Source organism: Somniosus microcephalus, unplaced genomic scaffold (assembly GCF_052327205.1).
Source record: "Somniosus microcephalus isolate GS21.2 unplaced genomic scaffold, FLI_Smic_1.0 unresolved_chr1, whole genome shotgun sequence".
In the NCBI taxonomy this organism is placed as follows: domain Eukaryota; kingdom Metazoa; phylum Chordata; class Chondrichthyes; order Squaliformes; family Somniosidae; genus Somniosus; species Somniosus microcephalus.
The window spans coordinates 150,114,697-150,137,676 of record NW_028225179.1 but is presented as its reverse complement, the minus strand read 5'-3'; the positions used below and the strand labels follow the sequence as shown (position 1 = coordinate 150,137,676).

At 44.6% G+C, this 22,980-nt stretch overlaps 1 protein-coding gene across 2 annotated transcripts in view; it reads right to left on the bottom strand.

The window, feature by feature from the left end:
• Positions 1-22,980, bottom strand: part of LOC147096249 (V-type proton ATPase subunit G 2-like) — a 45,500-nt gene that overhangs the window by 14,664 nt on the left and 7,856 nt on the right. The window contains exons 2-6 of one of the 2 annotated variants that reach the window (XM_085975092.1): positions 22,646-22,835; positions 5,613-5,875; positions 3,840-4,022; positions 2,698-2,917; positions 168-1,312 (exon numbers count right to left, since the gene is read on the bottom strand). In XM_085975092.1, coding sequence (XP_085831218.1) covers positions 1,107-1,312; positions 2,698-2,917; positions 3,840-4,022; positions 5,613-5,875; positions 22,646-22,835 — 1,062 coding nt within the window. In that variant the 3' untranslated portion in view covers positions 168-1,106. Of the gene's footprint in view, positions 1-167; positions 1,313-2,697; positions 2,918-3,839; positions 4,023-5,612; positions 5,876-22,645; positions 22,836-22,980 lie in introns of those variants that run through there. The other variant, XM_085975093.1, reaches the window with a different exon arrangement.

Below are 22,980 nucleotides of genomic sequence, written 5' to 3'. Positions count from 1 at the left end.
CCAGGTACCAGTTCGCTTTAAACGCCCAGATGTGCCGCAGCCAATTATAGAGCCCCTAACCGTTGCCCAGGTACTCGTTTTATTTAAGAAGTATTTTCTCTGTCATATATGCATAAAATATTGCACCCCCGCCCTCTTCTAAATGCCCCTCTCCACATAGAGCCAAGAGGGCAGTTGCTAGCCAGAGTCTCAGATTTAAAATATACAAGACTTTATTCCGAAGAGTCAGCCTGCTCAGCAGACGTCACTGGAAGAGCACAGCCTCGCGTCTATAGATCACAATGAAAGGGAAATGAGAATAGGCCACCTGACCCATCCAGCTCAACTGGTTGTTTAAAAAGTCATGTATTGCAGCAGCTTCCCAGTACTTTCATCTTTCTCCTACAGGACTTGAAAGGATTATCTTAAGGCTACATGTTCCAAACGGGGTTTCCTTGCAGTCTTCCCAAAAGGTCTCTCCTATTGGGCTGCATCCTTCAGTAGACACTGATGACTTGACCTGGGCCCACTGTCAATAGTAAGGACCTAGGACCAAGTAGGGAAACTCATTCTCACCAAGCCAGAGACCCAATAGTATTCTCTCCCAGCTCAGATTCGACACACTGACGGATAGTCACACTAACAGTTCACCCAGTTAACTCAATTCTTACTCAATTGTATTAAAAAGTTTTTTTTTTTAATGCAGATTTAGCACCAGTTTCAATATAGTCCTGATGATGAAGTACAAAAAAAGAGCAGGTTCTCAAGTCAGATAATGAATGGATCCGGCCACAGGTACAAACTTATCACCTGACTTCAATGGATGTGCCACATGAGAAGTCCAGGTCACTTGCTCGCCTTTAAGTTAAGGAGGAATAAATACTGGCTGCAAAGTGAGAGGAGTATGAAGAAGTTGAGAGTTTTACTACATTGATTTCAATTTAAAATATGGAAAATCAATTTTAACCAACAAAGTAATGGAAATCTACAAATCTGTGCAGCAGTGTAAAAATAGAGATTCCCCCCCGCCCCCATAAAGCAGAGCCTATAGTTCATGAAGACTCGGTCGGATCACGCACCCATTGCCCATGGAGGTTCTCAGGTGACAAGAGGAGGCATAAAGGCTCTCAATCAATACGAATCTTCACAAATGAAATGGATTCCGTTATGTCTATGCGCCCCTTCTCATAAATCAAGTAGATGTATTGCTCGTTGCTTGCGTTGCTTAAGGTTGTCATAGAGGAATAGCCGCTTGGGCCACGCCAGATCACCATTTTGTCTTTTACCCATGACTTCCCATCATCATAACTCCATCTAAGTGTTAGATTTACACCTAGGGATTAAAAGAGGGAAAATAGAAGACGATTTGAAAAGTTGTGTGTACTATAATTATAACGATGCACAGTATTAAACACCATCTATGGACCAGATTTTGCTGGAACGGCATGCTCCGTTAGTTAGACTTTTTCCCTCATGCTTCAGCTCAAAAAATGTTTTCCCTGGAAGTACGAGTGTATAACGTGTGGCGTGGGAAATGGGACATCTGGGACCTTGGGGAATGATGGGACCAACAGTCGCTCTCCTTAACAAATGAGATTTAAGAATAGAGAAAGAAACAGAGGAATGACGAAGGAGGAAACAGGGCGATTGAGTGTCAAATCAGGTACAGAAATAAATAGAGGGAAAAAAAAATTGGATTGAGAGAGAAAAAGAGACAAAGGTGGAGTACAAAAAAAATTAACAATTTACTACCTGTAGAAACAAGACTCCACTGTTGAAATTGTTCCCCCTCAACCAACAACACTAAAAATAAATTATCTGGTCATTATCTCATTGTTGTGGAACCTTGCTGTATGCAAATTGGCTGCTTAATTTCCCAAATTACAACAGTTCAAAAGTACTTCAGTGACTAATGTGCTCTGGGATGCCCTGAGGTCGTGAAAGGCGCTATGTAAATGCAAGTTCTTTTTCCTCCTTTCCCACTGGGGTTTAAACGTGCAGATCACAAGGAGTAAAAGTATTATGTATGTCTCTCCCGCCCCGCTGACATTATACCATCATATGATTTGATATTGGGGAGTACAGATGCACTCTTAAATAAAAGATGCTCAGATTACTTACAAGAGTGACCGGTAGCCCACACTTGAGAATATCTCAACCCCAGGTGGGAAGCATAGTGTGTTCATTATTTTCTTTTGTTACGTGATGACAAGTTGTACAGATTGAATTGAGTGAATCCGATTACAATTGTGGCTCGATACGTTCACTTGCTGTGAACAGAAGCAGCTCAATGATTAATACTTTATCAGATGCTCTCTCGATCCGCTTTTGGAAAGATTGGAGAGGTACATAGGGACACAAGCGAAAAATGTGCAGATCATAAAAGAGGGAAAGGTATTGTGTCCTCCCCTGCCTCATATCATATGTTTAGATATTGGGAAGTACAGATACACTCTAAGAAAAGATGCTCAGATCGTTTACAAGAGTGACTGGTACCCCCACACTCGAGAATATCTAAACCCTAGATTTCTAACACTTACACTCAGTAGGAATGGAGTTGAAATTGCCCAAACGCAATTTAATTTCACAGTCATCCCATCCACACTGGGTTCTGTACCCTTTGAGTGTATGCTAAAATGTCCTCAACCCCATGGGAACATACAGATGGGATGGTATTCATGATGTCAACAGCCCCGGTGCCAAAAGTATGGAACTCACGTTTGGATGGGTTTGCGGGATTGCTGAAGAAAACAATGTTGTCTCTGACTAAAGCTCCAGCGGCTACGGCCGGGTCTATCAGAGTCTCGTCGAAGGTCACACTCTCCATCGGCAGGGACTCACACGCATCATAGCTCTTTACGATTATCCGGCAGTGACAGTGGTAGAAATTCTGATTCCTTGCGTTAATTACCACAGAACCATCAGGTAATTCATAGGGCTTAAAAAAGAACACATCCACATGAGATTTGATGGAAGTAAAAAAACATTAACCGATGATCACTGTTGAAAGGGGAACAGTGCCCAATTAACCCTGCATTGAGGGACCGAGCAATTGTTGACTGTGTATGTTAGAGTCACAGAAATAAATACTAGTTTCTCTAGGCCAGTGTGAGCCATAGCTCAGTTGGTAGCACTCTCTCCTCAGAGTTAGAAGGTCATGGGTTCAAGCCCCACTCCAGGGACTTCAGCACATAATCCAGGCTGACACTCCAGTGCAGTACTGTCGGAGGTGCCGTCTTTCGGATGAGATGTTAAACTGAGGCCCCATCTGCCCCTTCAGGTGGCTGCAAAAGATCCCATGGCACTACTTCAAAGAGGAGGGGAGCTCTCCTCAGTGTCCTGGACAATATTTATCCCTCACTAAAAAACAGAAGATCTGGTCATTATCACACTGCTGTTTGCGCGACCTTGCTGTGCTCAAAGTGGCTGCCATGTTTCCTACATTACAACAGTGACCACACTTCAAAAGTATTTCATTGGCTGTAAAGCACTTTGGGACATCCAGAGACCATGAAAGATGCTGTATAAATGCAAGTCTTTCTTCTAGAATTAGTGGGGATTCAAACATTTCTGAGATCGTCCCATAATGTACCTCCACTGGCTACATGAGGCTGCATAGGTGGCTGTTGTACTTGTTAATGTAGGCCAGACTGTCTTCCTTGGGTCCCCCTGATCACCTCGACGAGTCCGCCCAAGTTTTCAAACCTCTGCTGTAGGGCTCAAATGTCAGCATTTTACAGTCAAATTTGCCTGGGAAGGCACATGAATAGACCCCTTCTCACCCCAAAATATTGTCCACTTCACCTATTCTATCAGAAACCCTCGTATGCCACTCAGGCCAACTGAAAGGAGGTCGTTACCTGGTTCTCATCCGGGTTGAAGTCTTTGGATTTTTTTGGCTGATTGTACGGAATTCCCTTCAGACTCCCTCCATTCCTCCAGGTCTTGCCGTGGTCGTCGCTCAAAAGGCAGAATATCCCATCTTCCTCAATCGTTCCATGCCCACAGGCAATCAAACGGCCTTTTTTTGGATTGTACTTTTTCTATGGGCAGGAGTTTTTCTATCGTGAGAAAATGACCAGAACTCCAGAGATGTGCAAGCTTAGCTTATTGGGGTAGAAATTAGCCTTGGGCAGTAGTGAAAAACAGGCGGTAGGGCATCGGCCACCTGTTATACGCCCCACCCATACTGAATTCTATTGACTGCACTGAAACTGACTATCGGGCCAGGCGTATAACAAGCAGTCGATGCCAAACGGCCCATTTTGTGCTACCTCAACACAAAATTCTATCCTATAATTCTTTAAGAACACAGCTGAGCAATTACTGCTGGCAATATTCGTAAATGGACACAACGCATGTATACATTTCTTTGTCTGCTATTGTAACCAAGGGGTTTTATTATTTATTTCTAGGCTATAGTTGCATCTCAACTTGCCTTCCAGTTGAACAGGCCCTTACACTCTCCATAGGGAGCACTGCAGCGGTTTTGAGAATTTCTTTTAAATTGTTGAATTTTTCTGATTAGTAGAGGGATGTCAGTAGTGTGAAAAGGATGGCTTTTAAACATTTGGCACACAGTATAAACGTAAAAAAACTCTCTCTGCTCTTCCCCAATGTTTCTTAACCGTTGTTCACACTAAGGAGGAGGTAACAAAGTTTCAATTCCCAGCGCTAGACCTCTTAATAATCTTGGCGTGCAGTCACTAATTTATTGCCAATTTGCACAAATGTGTGCCCATTAAGAGTTGGGTTGACACTGCCCCAAGATTATTTTAGGATCTTTATGGTTAGTAGACACTCGGTGTCAGATTCGAATCCAGTCAACATTAAAAGACAGTCTGGTCTAGTTTCTGCTCATCTCCACGAGTTATATCAGCGCAATCCGGATGGAATTGGACGAACCAGCAGCAAACATTGGGGAGTTACACCCAAAATCACTTATGCTCATGTTTTTCGTGTTCTTTTACGCTGGTTCAAGATTCAAGTTGGCTGGATCTAGCCCCACCCATAAAAGTGTCCACCCCTCCAACCCCCCAGATGGAAATTGCGAGATTCTGCTGATTACACTGATTTGGGAAGGCTCTTCAAATTGCACCATTATCTCAGGTGCACGGACACTAGTAGGCATGTTTGAAAAGTTCTCATCAAAAAATACTTAATTCACTAAAAAACTGACTAGTGTACATTGAACTAGTAAATAGTTCAGTATAGCTTTTTACATGATCTTCAGTGATTTTAAATCAACTTACTCACAGATGGAGGACAGGACACCCTTATTAAAAGGTTTATTTTTGCTGATAAACCCATTTTCAGCTGCATCAATAAAACAACACCAGATTACCACTCTTAAATACATCAAGGAATACTTTTTAATGGAAAGAAAAAATGATTACGTTCTAGTACGCTACCCAATTGCACTGGTTCATGGAAGAAGATTTTAAGTTTGTGATGATGCAAATAAAGTGCAACTGAACCAGCGCAATTTCAAACGCATGGTGGGTGTGAATTTCCTGATTGCGCCCAAAAGGCAGAAACTCTACCCCAGTGTGCTTATCCACTGCATCAGCTAGTTCCCCTTCTAATTCACTATTCAAAACCTCTGCATCTCTCCCCACTCCCATTTAGCTCACCTGGATTCCAGATCCAGGGCCTGGCGCAAACATCTTGGTGCCAATCATTTTGGACAGGTTTCTCGGTTGGCTCCAGGTCCTACCATCGTCCCAGCTCTCGATCAGGAGTGTGCTGGAAACGTTACAATGATAGTGGTGGGCACACATTGTGTACATGATAAAAATGAGATCCTTTTCTTCATCGACCAGTATTACGCCCAAGTTCACGCCGTCGATCTTTGAACCATCGTTGTCAAGGAAGGTGGTCGGGCTCCAGGTTTCACCTGAAGGAAGGCAATTATGAAGCAAGTTGGAAAATGTCAGTATTGGAGAATGACATACTCTTCCACTAGGTATACTGCATCAGTTTTTCTATTCCCAGGCTATGGACTCTGTTAAGTCTGTGGGTTGTATTATAAATAATCACAGACTCCACTGTTAACAAAATAAAACACGTCTTTACTATTCAGAGGCTCGGGCGATTCTGCCCTAGTTAACGTATCACAACCCTTATATACTGGTGTGGTCACTATCGGTATTACAGTATACATGAGCCAATAGATAGTGCCACCCTAAAGTAGTGCTCTTAAAGGCGAACGGTTACATTCTATAGTTCCCTTAAAGGTAAACGGTTACATACACAACACTCCTCCCTTCCTAGCTTATTACTTACAGAATCCCGTTAAACATACAATCTTCAACTTTATATAAACAGTTTGCAGATATACTCTCGATGGAGTCAACGTCATATAACAATTTACAGATATACTCTCAATGGAGTCAACGTCATATAACAGTTTACAAACATACTCTCAGTGGAATCAGTTTACAGGTTCAGTCTCTGTGGGAACAGTTCATAAATTCAGTCTCTGGTATTAATTCGTTCCAGACAGCATCCTCCATAGCCTTTTTATTTTTATTTTTTATAAACAGCTTGTACTTTCGTCCTGTTGAACCAGCAGTGCGGACTTATACAACCCACTGGCTGTCTTGATAATGTCCCTGGATTTTTTTTACAAATTTAGCACCTTTCGTAGTGTTCGGACTGAGGTAGTAGAAGTAATAATATTTTAAACAGTTATTATTTTCTGCTTCTTCTTTTTCTTTTCTGCCTTTTTGAAACTCTCCGAGCTCTTTTCCCGGCTGCCATCTGTAGCGCCACCAACTCTCTATGTTCCTTAGACCTTAAGTGCTTCCTCAGGATTTCAGCACTTTGGGAGTTCCCATCACAATTTGGGCAGACCACATCCTCATAACATTCGGTGTCACTCAACAGGTCAAAACCCTTCTTCAAGCAATCATATTCATCCTGCTCTTCCTCGGATGTCTGCCCTTCCTTCCCTCCTGGCCTCATTTGTGCGTTCAATCCTTTCCCTTCCTTCAGGGATTTCGTTATCAGGCTATTTAATCCTTCTACTGAAGTAGCTGTTTCCCCATTCTCCTGTTCCCCTGGACGTAATTCAGCGTACTCCTCCATTTCATCCATCATTTTCTCCAATGCTTTCATCTTCTCTTCCTCTTGTACTTTGGCTTCCAGTGCTTGGAGAAGTTGCGCCTCGATGCTCTCTAGCTCATGTTCAGGGCCCATTCCCAGTTGAAACTGTTCTTCAAGTCGGTCAGCCTCGGTAATTGCCGCCTCATATTTGTCTTGGGCTTCCTTCCATATTTTTATGAGTTCTGCCATGTCTTTCACCTCTACATCCTCATCTATGTATGGAACTTCTACCGATGAGTCTGTCTTGGCCCTGAGCTCCTCAAGAATTTCCTGCAGCCTTTGGACTTCTTGCTCATGTTCAACCTTTAGTTGCTCATATACTTCCAACGAAACTAGCTTTTCGGAGGTTGCTGAGTTAACCCCCTCCAGAATTGTAGTCTGGCCCTGTTCATACTGTTTTTTCAACTTCTCGCACTCTGCTTGTAAGGAGTCGTAGAGAAGAACTGGAATAAAATCCTGGCTTCCTGAAGATTCCTCTTCATTTGTTTCTTTCGCAATTTCCTGTTGGAGTTCAGCCAAGGCTGCTATGCTATCTGCCTCTCGAAGTCTCACTGCCATCAACTCTTCTTTATTCTTGCAGTCCATCTCAGCCATTTCCCGTTTGCTTTCATTTAACTGAGTGAGTAGTCCCTTATTTTGGGCTGAGAGATATTGCACCTTCTCATGTAGACCCTTGCACTCCTTCTCTGCTTGACATAGCTGATTACCGCTGATTTGGTTCTGCGTTTCAAGTTCCAACATCCTTTGCTTAGCTTCTTTCAGTTTCGCCCCTATAAGCTCCTCTTGCAACATGGCCACATTATTCTCATCAGGTAAAGAAGCGTTTCTCTTTTCCATGTCCAAGATTTGTTTCTGCATCTCCTTAAGAGCACCCTGTGATTCAACTTCTCTTAACTTTGCCTGCACTAGCTCCGTCTCTAATTGCAGAACAAAACCCTCAGTGTAGCGTGATTTGCCCTTCTGCTGTATCTCTAGATCATGCAAATATTCTAACCCCTGAACATCATCAGGGAGATGTGATCGGTAATTGGTCACGATGGCTCTATGGTCGCTCTCTGCTTGAGCCAGTAGGTTCTGTTGTCTTTCCAGACTCTCCCATTCGGTGTCATAGAACTTTTTCATTGTTTTCATCTCTTGTACGAGGCGGTAACTTAATTGTTCTAATTGTTGTTGTACTTTGAAATAGCGTTGAGTTCGAGCCCGGTGTTCCTCCGTAATGCATATGTCTGTAGCTTGAACAGACTCAGAATTCTCTGTCTTTATGCACGCCATCGATTTTCCAACCTTAGTCTGTGAGTTAATGTTAACCTTGTTTTTCATACATAAGCTGGACTTATCGTCTTCCGGCTCAGAGTCTGAGCTGCTTGTCTGCACCGAGTCCTCACTCGTCATTGCTTGTCGGTAGTGCCATTCCATGTCTATTTTCTTGATCCACTCCCGTCCTAGAAGTGGTGGTCCTCCCTCAGGTAGTACGTACAAATTCATTCTTGGGTGTACTTTACCCCTATCTCTCACCTTGACTCTTATTTTCCCCATGGGGTATACGCGATGCCCCGTGTATGTCTGTAATACGAACTTGGTATTTCTTAAGGGTATGTGAGAGAATAGTCGGTGGTAGTCCTTTTGGTTGATGACTGATACAGCTGATCCCGTGTCCAGCTCCATTCGTACTTGGACTCCAGCTATTTTTAGTGTGACCCAGATCGTCTGTAGATCAGTTACTTTACCCACATTGTGGATTCTCAGACTATCCAACTCCTGGCTGTTTGGGTCTGAGTCTGAATTTTGTTCGTCTGAACTCTTTTCAGCCACCTGATGCACCTTGTTGTACTTTTCTTGTGGTGGTGGCTTCCTTTGTTTGTTGGTCTTCTTTCTGGACCTGCATACCTTCGCGATGTGACCCAGTTTGCCACATTTCCTGCACTCTTGATTCTTAAACCAGCACTGATTCTGGTCGTGCGTTGTCTTTCCACAACGGTAGCATTTGGAAATGCTTGCAGTAATTTGATCCTTCAGCACTGCTACGATCTCTTCGAAGGTCTGGTCCACTGGTTTAACTGGTGCTATTAGATGTTTCAAGAGCCCGTATGTTTTTGCTCCCATCGAAATTAACAAAGTTATTGCCTTGGCGTATATGGCTACGCAATATATTCCTATGCGTTCCCCCATACGTGGCCCTGTCTTCTATTTCAGCATTAAAATCATTAATATTTCCTCGCTTAGGCATCTTCTTCTCTTTCCGAGAACAGCACAAGTATTTCTTTACTTATTATTAATTTTCTTCTCTTCTTGAGAACACCACAAGTATTGCTTTACTTATTTCTTGTTTCTGAAAATTCTAATTAATTTTCTAAGATGGCGGTTTCCCGCTTCTGCCTTCTTCCCCAGCGGTTTTCCCGCGAAAAATGGCGGCTTTCCCGCGCTTCTCGCTCTCCCCGCCCACTTCAATGGCGGTTTTCCCACGCTTGACGGTCTTCACCCGTCCCCCGACGCTGTCTTTCAGCCCGAGTGCGGCCCTTATCAGCGGATGCGATCGATGGCCCGGCTGCGCCTCGCACTTGAAAGCGGCCCCCGGCCTCTGGCTCACCCGCTCGCGCGTTTCACCGCGGCTCTTATCAGGGATTGCGATCGCCCTTATCTCCCGATCGGTGGCCCTGTCTTTGCAGCCAACGCTGCGGCTTACCCACGAGGTTATGGAGGCTTCAGGGTCCTAATGCCTGTCGCTTCCAGCCTGTCGGTTCCAGACTGGTGAGGATTGAAACCTCTCTTCAACGTCCTGTCTTCGGACGAAGCCGCCGTGGAACAACTGCCGCAGGGTTCGAATCCTGACTCGTCGCCAATGTTAAGTCTGTGGGTTGTATTATAAATAATCACAGACTCCACTGTTAACAAAATAAAACACGTCTTTACTATTCAGAGGCTCGGGCGATTCTGCCCTAGTTAACGTATCACAACCCTTATATACTGGTGTGGTCACTATCGGTATTACAGTATACATGAGCCAATAGATAGTGCCACCCTAAAGTAGTGCTCTTAAAGGCGAACGGTTACATTCTATAGTTCCCTTAAAGGTAAACGGTTACATACACAACAGACTCGACCTTAATACCATACCTAACCTCAGACTCAGAGTAGCACCTTCTTCTGAACAAAGATGGCATTGCCACGGCACACATTAGCAACCGTTACGGGTACAGAGTGAACTGGCGATTTGTGCCATGGTGCGGGTAATTTTGTGAGATAAACCTGTACCCACCAAGGTCGCAAGAGGGTCACTTGGGACCAGATAGCTGACATATAAGCCTAGAAATTCGTCTCGGGTAGTGGCGCAAAAAAGGTGGTATCCGATCGGCCGCCCGTTATACGCAGTGCCTGATATTCAAGAACATAAGATATAGGAGCAGGAGGAGGTCATTTGGCCCCTCGAGCCTGCTCCTCCATTCAGTAAGATCATGGCTGATCTGATCTTGGCCTCAACTCCACTTCACCTTCGACTCCCTTACCTTTCAAAAATCTGTCTATCTCCACCTTAAATATATTAAATGACCCAGCATCCACAGCTCTCTGGGGAAGAGAATTCCAAAGATTCATGACCCTCCGAAGAAAGTCCTCCTAATTTCCAATTTAAAAGGGTGCCCCCTTATTCTGAAATTATGCCCCCTAGTTCTAGATTCCCCCATGAGGGGAAACATCCTCTCTGCATCTACCCTGTCAAGCCCCTTCAGAATCTTATATGGTTCAATAAGATCCCCTCTCATTCTTTGAAACTCCAATGACTATAGGCCCAACCTGCCTTCATAAGACAACCCCTTCATCTCTGGAATCAACCTCGTGAACCTTCTCTGAACTGCCTCCAATGCAAGCATGTCCTTCCTTAAATAAGGAGACCAAAACTGTACGCAGTACTCTAGGTGTGGTCTCACCAATGTCCTGTACAGTTGTAACAGGACTTCCCTACTTTTATACTCCATTCCCTTTGCAATAAAGGCCAACATTCCATTTGCCTTCCTAATTACTTGCTGTACCTGCATGCTAACTTTTTGTGATTCATGTACAAGGACCCCCAGATCCCTCTGTACACAGCATTTTGTAATCTCTCCATTTAAATAATAAATTTGCTTTTTTATTTTTCCTACCAAAGTGGATAACCTCGCATTTTCCCACATTAAACTCCATCTGCCAGATTTTTGCCCACTTAGCCTATCTATATCCCTTTGGAGATTCTTTGCGTCCTCCACACAATTTGCTTTCCCACCTATCTTTGTATCATCAGCAAATTTGACTACATTACACTCAGTCCCTTCATCCAAGTCATGAATATAGATTGGAAATAGTTGAGGCCCCAGCACTGATCCCTGCAGCACCCCACTACAGGAAACTTTCTGGTATCTGGCACGGACAGGACCGACCTGGTGCCGGTCCATCAACAATGCCGGATAACCAAACGCTATAGTTAAAACATACGGAGCTCAGAGCTCCATCTAAAGCAACAAACCCTGTTGCTTAGCTTCAAAACAATCGGCACAACTTGCAAGTGTCTCTGTAGCTTAGCAACAGCTTCAGCTACACGCTTGCACAGCCACAAATGAGTAAAAAAAGTAACAAAGTAAAAAAAGTTCTGAACCGACTCCTGAATTTTGCCAGTGGCTAGAGCGTTCCGGTTATTTAGCGGCCGGTTAATCAAAAGTTTCCTGTAGTTACAGTTTGCCAACCTGAAAATGACCCATTTATCCTGACTCTCTGTTTTCTGTTAGTTAGCCAATCCTCTATCCATGCTAATATATTACCCCCAACCCCGTGAGCTCTTATCTTGCACAGTGACCTTTTATGTGGCACCTTATCGAATGTCGTTTGGAAATCCAAATACAAGACATCTACTGGTTCCCCTTTATCCACCCTGCTCGGTACATCCTCAAAGAACTCCAGCAAATTTGTCAAACATGATTTCCCTTTTATAAAACCTTGCTGACTCTGCTTGACTATATTATGATTTTCTAAATGTCCTGCTACCACTTCCTTAAATGATGGACTCCAGCATTTTCCCAATGACAGATGTTAGGCTAACTGGTTGCTAGTTGCCTGCTTTTGGTTTCCCTCCTTTCTTAAATAGGGGCGTTACATTTGCAGTTTTCCAGTCCGCTGGGACCTCTCCAGATCCAGGGAATTTTGGTAGATTACAACCAATGCATCCACTATCTCTGCAGCCTCCTCTTTTAAGATTGTAGGATGCAGGCCATTGGGTCCAGGGGACTTGTCCACCTTTAGTCCCATTAGTTTGCCTAGTACTTTCTCTATAGAGATAGTGATTGTTTTAAGTTCCCTCCCACCCCAATAGCCCCTTGATTATCCATTATTGGGATGCTTGTAGTGTCTTCTACCATGAAGACCAATACAAAATATATTTGTTCAAAGTCTCCACCATTTCCCATGAATTAATTCCACAGATTCATCCTCTAGGGGACCAACGTTTACTTTAGCTACTCCTCTTCCTTTTTATATACCTGTAGAAGCTCTTGCTGTCTTTTTATATTTCTTGTTAGTTTACTCTCAGAATCCATCTTCTCTCTTATTTTTTGTGTCGTCCTTTGCTGGTTTTTAAAAATTTCCCAATCCTCTGGCCTTTCACTATTTGTTGTATCCGTGTGTTAAGAGAGACACGGAAGGCAGGAGTAGGTTTCACAGGTGTTTACCGAACAAAGCCTGGAGGTGAACTAACAGATACAAGACAATATACAGGCTTATATAGCCCGAGTGGCCATTACCGGCATTACAGTACACAGGGGCTCTTAAAGGCACATACACCACAATTCCTCCCCTTTTAGACAACCAGTACATAATATTTTAAGTAATCATTAATTAACATGTTACACAAACAATAATCTACACATTGCTGCAGTTAATTAATTATAAGTCAGTCTTTCTGGAGGCTTCCTGACGCGGTCCGGATAACACCTCGGTGGTGTAGTAGTTTCTGGTGGTGTAGTAGGTTCTTTTGGCAAGGTCGATTCGGCTTGAATGCCAGTGTCGGGTTCATCTGGTTCCAGTATCACCGGATCGGAGGTAGATACTATGGGTATCTCTGCTTCATCATTAGGCGTATAGAGTTGTGGTGTAGGTTGTCCCTTTTCGGATGACTCTATGATCTGGTCAGCATGGCGCCTTATTATGCTTTCTCCAATGTCCACGGTATACATCAGCGGTCCTAGTCGTGTGCAAATAGTTCCAGGCTGCCATTTCTCGGTACGGTAGTCCCGGGCCAAAACTTGTTGACCTATCTGGAAGGTTCCAGTTGGCCTTTCATTCATGCCTTGAAATTGCCGGTTCTCCACGTCCCTTCTGATGTTTGGCTTGATCAAATCCAGCCGGCATCTTAGGCTTCTATTGAAGAACATCATGGCGGGAGTTTGGTTTGTAACCACGTGTTGCATTCCTGTATGCAAACAAGAAGTTATCTACCTTATGCTGAAGTTTTATGTCTTCATTACCCATGGCCTTTATGGCCTTCTTGAAGGTCTGGACAAACCTCAGCCAATCCATTGGTGGGAGGATGGTATGGGGCGGAGGTGTAGTGCTTAACCCCATTTTTTTTTTTTTTTTTTTTTTTTTTTTAAGAACTTCCTGAATTCTTCGGACACAAATTGCGGTCCATTATCAGAACAGATCTGTTCAGGCAGCCCATTCCTGGCAAATATGGTCCATAATACTGTGATGGTTTTTTCCGTGGTGGTGGAGGACATCTTTATTACCTCCGGCCACTTGGAGTGTGCATCAACCGCGATTAAGAACATTGAGTCCATAAATGGACCAGCAAAGTCGATATGTACCCTTTGCCATGGAAATGAGGGCCACTCCCATGGATGTAGAGGGGTGTTTTGGACCTTCTGGCATCCTAGGCAGCTCTTGGTCATTTCTTCGATGTCTCCATCGATACCTGGCCACCACACAAACGCTCTGGCTAGGTTGTTCATTTTCACCCCACCCAGATGCCCCTCGTGAAGCTCCTTTAGCACTTTATCCTGGAGTTTGGGTGGAATCACCACTCTGTATCCACACATCAAGGTTCCTCGGCACACTGACAGCTGTTCTCTTCTTTGCGAGAATGCTGGCAACAGTGGTTCGCCATGTGCTGGCCATCCCTTCACCGTTAAATCGTAGACTCGTGAGAGTCGGGTCATTTCTCGTTTCCTTTTCAATGGCAGAATTTGTTACTGGTAGACATTCCACTATGGTTGAGTGGAACATCTCCACTGGGTATAATGTAGGTGCCTCTTCTACCGTTGGTAACGGTAGGCGCGATAAACCGTCAGCATTCCCATGCTGTTTTGATCCTTTGTATTCCATGTCATATTGGTGTGCCCCTAGGAAAAGGGACCACCTCTGTAGCCTTTGCGCTGTCATAATGGGAACACCCTTTTTAGGGTTGAATATGGAGACAAGGGGTTGATGGTCAGTCAACAAGGTAAATTTTTGTCCATGTAGGTAATGGTTGAATTTCTTCACTCCCCATACCAGGCTGAGCGCTTCCCTGTCGATCTGGGCATAGTTACGCTCAGCTGAGTTCAATGAGCGTGACGCAAAAGCTATCGGCCGTTCTGAGCCATCAGGGAATCTATGTGATAATACCGCTCCTACGCCGTAAGGGGATGCATCGCACGCCAGTCTGATTGGCAGTGATGGGTTGTAATGAGCCAAAACTTCCTTGGACGTGATCAAGCCTTTACATTTATGGAAGGCACGTTTACAGTCCTCGCTCCATTCCCAAATTACTCCAGTTTGTAGCAGTTAGTTAAGAGGGTGCAGAACAGTTGACAAGTTCGGTAAAAATTTATGGTAGTAATTTATCAATCCCAGGAACAACCTTAATTGAGAGACATTTTCAGGTGCTGGTGCTTTTATGACCGCTTCAATTTTCTCAGGGGACTTATGCAACCCTTCATTAATTATGTGGCCACAATATGATATTTGTTTCTGGAAAAATTCACACTTGGGCGGTTTGCTCGTAGGCCCCGTTCTCTCAGCCTAGTGAGTACCTTCTCCAAATTGGCAAGGTGTTCGTTGTCGTTTTCTCCTGTTACAAGGATGTCGTCTAGGTAGCATCGAGTCCCAGGAATCCCTTGCAGGACTTGTTCCATAACTCTTTGCCAGATAGCTGGAGCTGATGCTATTCCGAAAACCAGTCGATTGTACTGGTGCAGGCCCTTGTGTGTGTTTGAGAGATACTTTTTAGAGGCCTCCTCAACCTCCATCTGTAGATATGCCTGGGCCAAGTCAATTTTTGTGAAACGTTTCCCTCCGGATAGTGAGGCGAAAATATCTTCTATCCTCGGAAGAGGATACTGTACCGTGTGAAGGACTGGGTTTACAGTCACCTTGAAGTCCCCACAGATGCGAATTTTTCCTCTGTTCTTCAGATTTATCATTATTTAACGTTTTCTTCATGACCGGGACGATGGGTGTTGCCCACTTGCTCCAATCTATCTTGGATAACACGCCTGTCTTTTCCAAATTCTCCAGCTCTGCCTCGACTGCTGGACGAATTGCGTATGGCACCGGCCTTGCCTTAAAAAACTTGGGAATTGCCGCATCTTCCACCTTTATTGAGGCGGTGACGCCTTTCAAGGTTCCTAGTTCCTGTTGGAACACTTCTTTGGTGTTGGCCAAGATGTCTTTTAATCGTTCAGGTATGATGTCATCATCATTTTTTTTTCTTACTGGTCACCGTCAGTGCCTGAATGGAGTGCCAGTCCAAACGTATCTTCCTGATCCATTCACGTCCCAACAGCGGTGGACCACCATCTTGCAGAACGTATAAATACAACTTCTGTATTTCCTTGCCGTTGTATACAACAGGCACCTTTATTTTCACTTTGGGGTATACTTTCTGCCCGGTATATGTTTTCAAGATAATGGGTGTGTCTTTCAAAGGTATATGCGGAAATAGCCGCTCGTAATCCCGTCTACTTATGACGGTCAGAGCTGATCCTGTATCTAGCTCCATTTTAACTGGGGACCCCGCTATCGTGAGGGTAACCCAAATGGTCTGGTAATCTTCTTTGGCAATTACATTATGTAATTTGAGACAGCTTAGTCTCTTGTTTCCGGAGTCGCTATCGCTCTTCTGGTCTTCGGAGCTACTGTCCGTCATCATTTGTACCTTTCTGTACTTTTCTTTATTGATTTTTTTTCTGTCAGTGGATTTTTTGTTTTCAGATCGGCATACACGTGTAATGTGTCCCATCTTTCTGCATTGCCTGCATGCTTTGTCCTTGAACCAGCAGTCCCTCTGGTCATGGGTGGATCTGCCGCAGCGATAACATCTCTCGAAACCCCGTGTCATTTCATGGGTGCCGAAGTCCTGTGGCTTTTGCTGTATCTTTGCAGCTCCTCCTGCTGCTGCTTCGTATGATACAGCCACACTGAAAGCCTTGTCCAGTGTCAAATCTTTCTCAGAAAGTAGCTTTTTTTGTGTTCCTTCACTTAGGAGACCGCAGACGAATTTGTCTGAGAATCTGCCAGTCCTGTCCTGAATTGGCAGTGTAGGGTATCAACAATCTCCTTAAAATTCTTGTCCATCGGTTTGGCTGGAGTGATTAAGTTTCGTAACAGCCCGTATGTCCTTGCGCCCATTAGATTTAGAAGTACCGATGCCTTATCATCCTTTATTTCATTCGCTGTGCAATATTTCTCCACTCTTTCCACGTGGTCCAATTCTCTATCGTTATCGAAAGCATTAATATTGCCAGCCTTAGGCATCTTGGGGAAAAAAAATGGCGCCTCCCGCGCTTTCCCGCCGCTGCTGACAACGCAGTTTTCCGCGGTTTTTATTTACAGGTGGAGACTCGTTCCCGCCGGACTCTCTGGGACTTTTCCCTCCCTCTGCTTGTCCAAACGCCAACCTGCTTTGCAGCGCCGGCCGTCTCCCGAGTGCTCCCCCCCTCTGTCTGTGTTTGCCTCCGCCGCTCGGCCCCGCTGCAGAGCCAGCCGATGGAGCCCCAGCCCGCCGCCCAGGAAGGATTATTGCAGTACCTGCCACCAGCTCGGCTAGCTGGTGAAACCAGTTTTTTTTTTTTTTTGCTTTTCTTTGACTTTCATCTGAGGAATCGATCTTCTTGAGGTGCTGCCGAATTGCAGGTAAGTCCGTTTCCACTTCGTCACCGCTGTTGTATCCGTGTGTTAATAGAGACACGGAAGGCAGGAGTAGGTTTCACAGGTGTTTACTGAACAAAGTCTGGAGGTGAACTAACAGATACAAGACAATATACAGGCTTATATAGCCCAAGTGGCCATTACCGGCATTACAGTACACAGGGGGCTCTTAAAGGCACATACACCACAATATTCTTCGCAACATTGTATGCTTTTGTTTTCAATTTGATACCATGCTTTACTTCCTTAGTTAGCCACGGATGGTTAATTCCTCTTAGTCTTTCTTTCTCAATGGAATATATCTTTGCTGAGAGAGTTATGAAATATCTCCTTAAATGTTTGCCACTGCTTTTCTACAGTCTTACCCTGCAATATATTTTCCTAGTCCACTTTAACCAGGTCTGCCTTCATACCTTTGTAATTTCCTTTGTTTAAATTCAGGACACTAGTTTGAGACCTAGCTTTCTCACCCTCAAACTGAATTTGAAATGCTACCATGCTATGATCACTCTTCCCAAGAGGTTCCTTCACTTTGAGATCATTAATTAATCCAGTCTCGTTACACATTACCAAATCTAAAACAGCCCTCTCCCTGGATGGTTCCACAACACCATCCTGTATACACGCCAAGAACTCTTCCTCAAGTCTACCTTTGCCAATTTGCTTTGTCCAATCACTATGTAGATTAAAATCTCCCATGATTATAGCCGTAGCTTTCTTACAAGCCTCGATTATTTCTTGATTTATACTCTGTCCTACAGTGTGGCTATTGTTTGGGGGCCTGTAGACCACTCCCACCAGTGACTTATTTTTCTTTATTCATTGATGGGATGTGGGCATCGCTGGCTGGCTAGGCCTGCATTTAGTGCCCATCCCTAATTGCCCTCGAGAAGATGGTGGTGAGCCGCCTTCTTGAACCGCTCCAGTCCATATGGTGTAGGTACACCCACAATGCTGTTAGGAAGGGAGTTCCAGGATTTTGGCCCAGCGACAGTGAAGGAACGGCGATACAGGTCCAAGTCAGGATGGTGTGTGGCTTGGAGGGGAACTTGTAGGTGGTGATGTTCCCATGCGTCTGCTGCCCTTGTCCTGCTAAGTGGTAGAGGTCACGGGTTTGGAAGGTGCTGTTGAAGGAGCTTTGGCGAGTTGCTGCAGTGCATCTTGTAGATGGTACACACTGCAGCCACAGTGCGCTGGTGGTGGAGGGAGTGAATGTTGAAGGTGGTGGATGGAGTGCCAATCAAGCGGGCTGCTTTATCCTGAATGGTGTCGAGCTTCTTCAGTGTTGTTGGAGCTGCACTCATCCAGGCAAGTGGAGAGTATTCCATCACACTCCTGACTTGTGCCTTGTAGATGGTGGAAAGGCTTTGGGAAGTCAGGAGGAGAGACACTCGCCGCAGAATTCCCAGCCTCTGGCCTGCTCTTGTAGCCACAGTATTTATATGGCTGGTCCAGTTCAGTTTCTGATCAATGGTAACCCCCAGGAGGTTGATAGTGGGGGATTCAGCGATGGTAATGCCATTGAATGTCAAGGGGAGATGGTTAGAGTCTCGCTTGTTGGAGATGGTCATTGCCTGGCACTTGTGTGGTGCAAATGTTACTTGCCACTTGTCAGCCCAAGTCTGAATGTTGTCCAGGTCTTGCTGCACATGGACACGGACTGCGTCAGTATCTGACGAGTCTCGAATGGTGCTGAACCGTGTGCAATCAACGAACATCCCCACTTCTGACCATATGATGGAGGGAAGGTCATTGATGAAACAGCTGAAGATGGTTGGGCCTAGGACACTGCCCTGAGGAACTCCTGCAGTGATGTCATGTGATTGAGATGAATGACCAACAACCACAGCCAACTTCCTTTGTGCTAGGTATGATTCCAACCAATGGAGAGTTTTCCCCTCGATTCCCATTGACTTCAGTTTTGCTAGGGCTCCTTGATGCCACACTCGATCAAATGCTGCCTTGATGTCAAGGGCAGTCACTCTCACCTCACCTCGAGTTCAGCTCTTTTGTCCATGTTTGGACCAAGGCTGTAATGAGATCAGGAGCAGAGTGGCCCTGGCGGAACCCAAACTGGGCGTCAGTTAGCAGGTTATTGCTGAGTAAGTGCCGCTTGATAGCACTGTCGACGACACCTTCCATCACTTTGCTGATGATTGAGAGTAGACTGATGGGACGGTAATTGGCCGGGTCGGATTTGTCCTGCTTTTTGTAGACAGGACATACTTGGGCAATTTTCCACATTGCTGGGTAGATGCCAGTGTTGTAGCTGTACTGGAACAGCTTGGCTAGGGGTGCAGCTAGTTCTGGAGCACAAGTCTTCAGTACTATTGCCGGAATGTTGTCAGGGCCCATAGCCTTATTATTTCTTATCTCCACCCAAATGGATTCTACATCTTGATCTTCTAGGCCAATATCATTTCTCATGACTGCACTGATCTCATCCCTTATTAACAGAGCTACACCACCGCCTTTTCCTTTCTGCCTATCCTTACGAAATGGCAAATACCCCTGAATATTCAGTTCCCAGCCTTGGTCACCTTGCAACCACGTCTCTGTAATTGCCATCAGATCATACCCATTTATTTCTATTTGTGCTGTTAACTCATCTATCTTGTTACGAATGCTGTGTGCATTCAGATAGAGCTTTTAATGTTGTCTTTTTATCATTTTTCCCTACTCTGACCCCTCTTTCTGATGCACTCTTATGTGTATAGGCTCTGTCCCTTCCTGTCACACTCTGGTTATCATTATCCCTATCAGTACCCTGCACTTTTACCTTCTCATTTTTCTTTGACTTTTTAAATTTCCGCTCAGCATATCCCTCCCCCCCACTATTTAGTTTAAAGTCCTAGTTATTCGATTCGCTAGGACACTGGTCCCAGCCTGGTTCAAATATTCAGTTACATTGACTGTGATCGCCAAGCAAGACCTGGTCTGTTCTGTGGTAAATTAGTAAACTTGGAGGAGGGGGGTGGTGGTAAGGGAGGGGAGGCGGTGGTGGGAAGGGAGGGGAGGCAGGAGATTCCCTCTGCATGCTATTTGTTACAAAATTACAATATGAATTTGCTCTACAAAGCACAACAGTGGAAATCTTAATCCACAATGGTCCCAACATTGAGACTGGATTGCTGCGTGCAATTCTCTCTCAAAGTCGTAATGTCGGGAGCATGGGGGGGGGGGGGGGCGGGGCGGGGCGGCAGGTCACTGGATAGCAATCAGCAGCAATCAGTCTCTAGCCCAAGAGCATTAAGGCCAATTGTAGCATCCCTACTGCCATTCCGGGGGAGGGGGGTGTTTGAACCTGGGATTGCCCTGGTCTGCTTGGCTCAGTTCCACACTGGGCCCTTTACCAGCTGGAAGCCCCTGCCATTTTACTCACTGATTCTTTCTACAGTGCTAAATTAACTTTAACAAAGACAATTGGTTACCAGACAAGAGATTTGAACTGTGGCACTAACCAGATTACTGACACAATGGTGATGACCGTAGAACATACGTTCTGCACAGCAGACAAACCAACACTTAAAGGCAGGAAGCACACTCTCTTGCATGCAAGCAGTGAGAAAGCAGTGAGCCACATGTGCAATTGTTCTTTGCCGATTCCATGACTATTTTGAGACACATTTCCCCTGCCTGCCATTTCAGGTGGACGTAAAATATTCTGTGGCACTATTCTGAATAGGAGCCAGGGAGTTCTGCCTAGTGTCCTGGCCCATATTTACCCCTCAAATATCACTAAAAGGCAGATTATCTGGTCATTTGTCTCATTGCTGTTTGTGGGAGCTTGCTGTGCGCAATCTTTGCAGCCACATTTCCTACATTACAACAGTTACTACACTTCAAAAATACTTAATTGGCTGTAAAGTACTTTGGATGTCCTGCAGACATGAAAGGAGCTATAGAAATGCAAGTCTTTCTTTCTTGAATATAGGGCACCAGAATTTGCCAAAATTATAAATCATTAAAAACTGTGGAAACTTGATATCTGAACCTGGAAGGTACTAGCTATTAGTTTTGACTCGAGTTGAAAAAAAATTGATTTGACATTTCACACCACAGCATTGCATATCCACTATATATAATCCAGAGAACACCAACAGGTGTGTTCACAATAGATGCATATGAACCACATCCAAGATATCTTTACATCTACACTGTGAATGCACAAATTGGAACTTTAATATCTTACAGGGGGAGGAGAAGAAAGCGGTTAATCTAATCATTTTAAAGTTTACAATTGGAATCCTGCAGTGCAGAGGGTTAAGTGAAAATGTCCTTATATCTTTCCAGGGTATGTATCAAGGCTCAATCTGCACTATTGTTTTCCTAGCAGTCTACCTGCTATTTAAGATGCTTACTCAACAAGTTGGAGAAAAACACTTCCCTTCCCCCACACAAGGCAGTGCCCAGTATTTACAATAGTACGTCCTTGGTCAGTGCAGTAAATCTCAGGTCTGCACGTTGCAGTTAATTCACCTTCTACTGCCCCATCCACACTCTGCTTCAAACAAAGTGCCTTCAATCAGCAACTTGCTTCAGTACCATACCATTAAAAAAAATCAGGTTTTGTGGAGAGATTGTGACCAGAGTTTTAAATCCCTTCTGTTTTCACTGAACACATGTCCAATGAGTCAGAGTTATACAGCACGGGAAGAGGCCCTTCGGCCCATCGCGTCCGCGCCGGCCATCAGGCCCAATCTAATCCCATTTTCCTGCATTTGGTCCGTAGCCTTGTATGCTCTGGCGTTTCAAGTGCTCATCCAAATGCTTCTTGAATGTTGAGGGTTCCTGCTTCAACCACACTTTCAGGCAGTGAGTTCCAGATTCCAACCACCCTCTGGGTGAAAAAGTTTTTCCTCAAATCCCCTCTAAACCTCCTGCCCCTTACCTTGAATCTATGCCCCCTTATTATTGACCCCTCTACTAAGGGAAAAAGTTCCTTTCTATCTACCCTATCTATGCCCCTCATAATTTTGTACACCTCAATCAGGTCCCCCCTCAGCCTTCTCTGCTCCGAGGAAAACAACCCCAGCCTGTCCAGTCTTTCTTCATAGCTGACGCGCTCCAGCCCAGGTAACATCCTGGTTCAACTGTAAACCAGGATCATGTCAGACAACGGTTGCTATACTGTTGACCTGTTCTCAAAGTAAAGAGCATTTGGTTCACTTTGTGTTATTGTGGAAAATCATTTGGAACAACATAGGACTGGAAATTTCACCCAGTTTGTTTAGTCGACCACATTTCCGGCTTTAAATACGCCGATTATTTGCATAATTTGAATAGTTGAACTGTCAGAACAAACAAACGTTACCATCTGACTGTGGGACGTTATTAAGGAGATGGAGCTCCCTCAATCCAAGATTTAAGCAGCCCGTTCATTCCTTACTGAAACGTAATGTTAATCAATCACCTTTATCACTCGACGTGCGGACAGCGATGAACTTAGCACCAATATCGGTCGACGAATGCTTTCTTGCCTCCGCCACGGCAATGAGGTTATTGTTGGGGGTGAGCGAGATGAGGGGAACCCTGAAGGTGTCGACATGGCCAACAATGCCACTTATCCACAGCAACTGTTCACTTTCAATGAGCGGCTTGATCTGGAAGAAAAACAGGGTGGAATGTATTATACAACATGCCAACTTGCAGTCATCCACGTGATCTCCTTCACTGGGCAAAGCATAATGGTTAAATTATAAGGACATGTTGCACAGACTAGGCTTGTATTCCCTTGAATATAGAAGA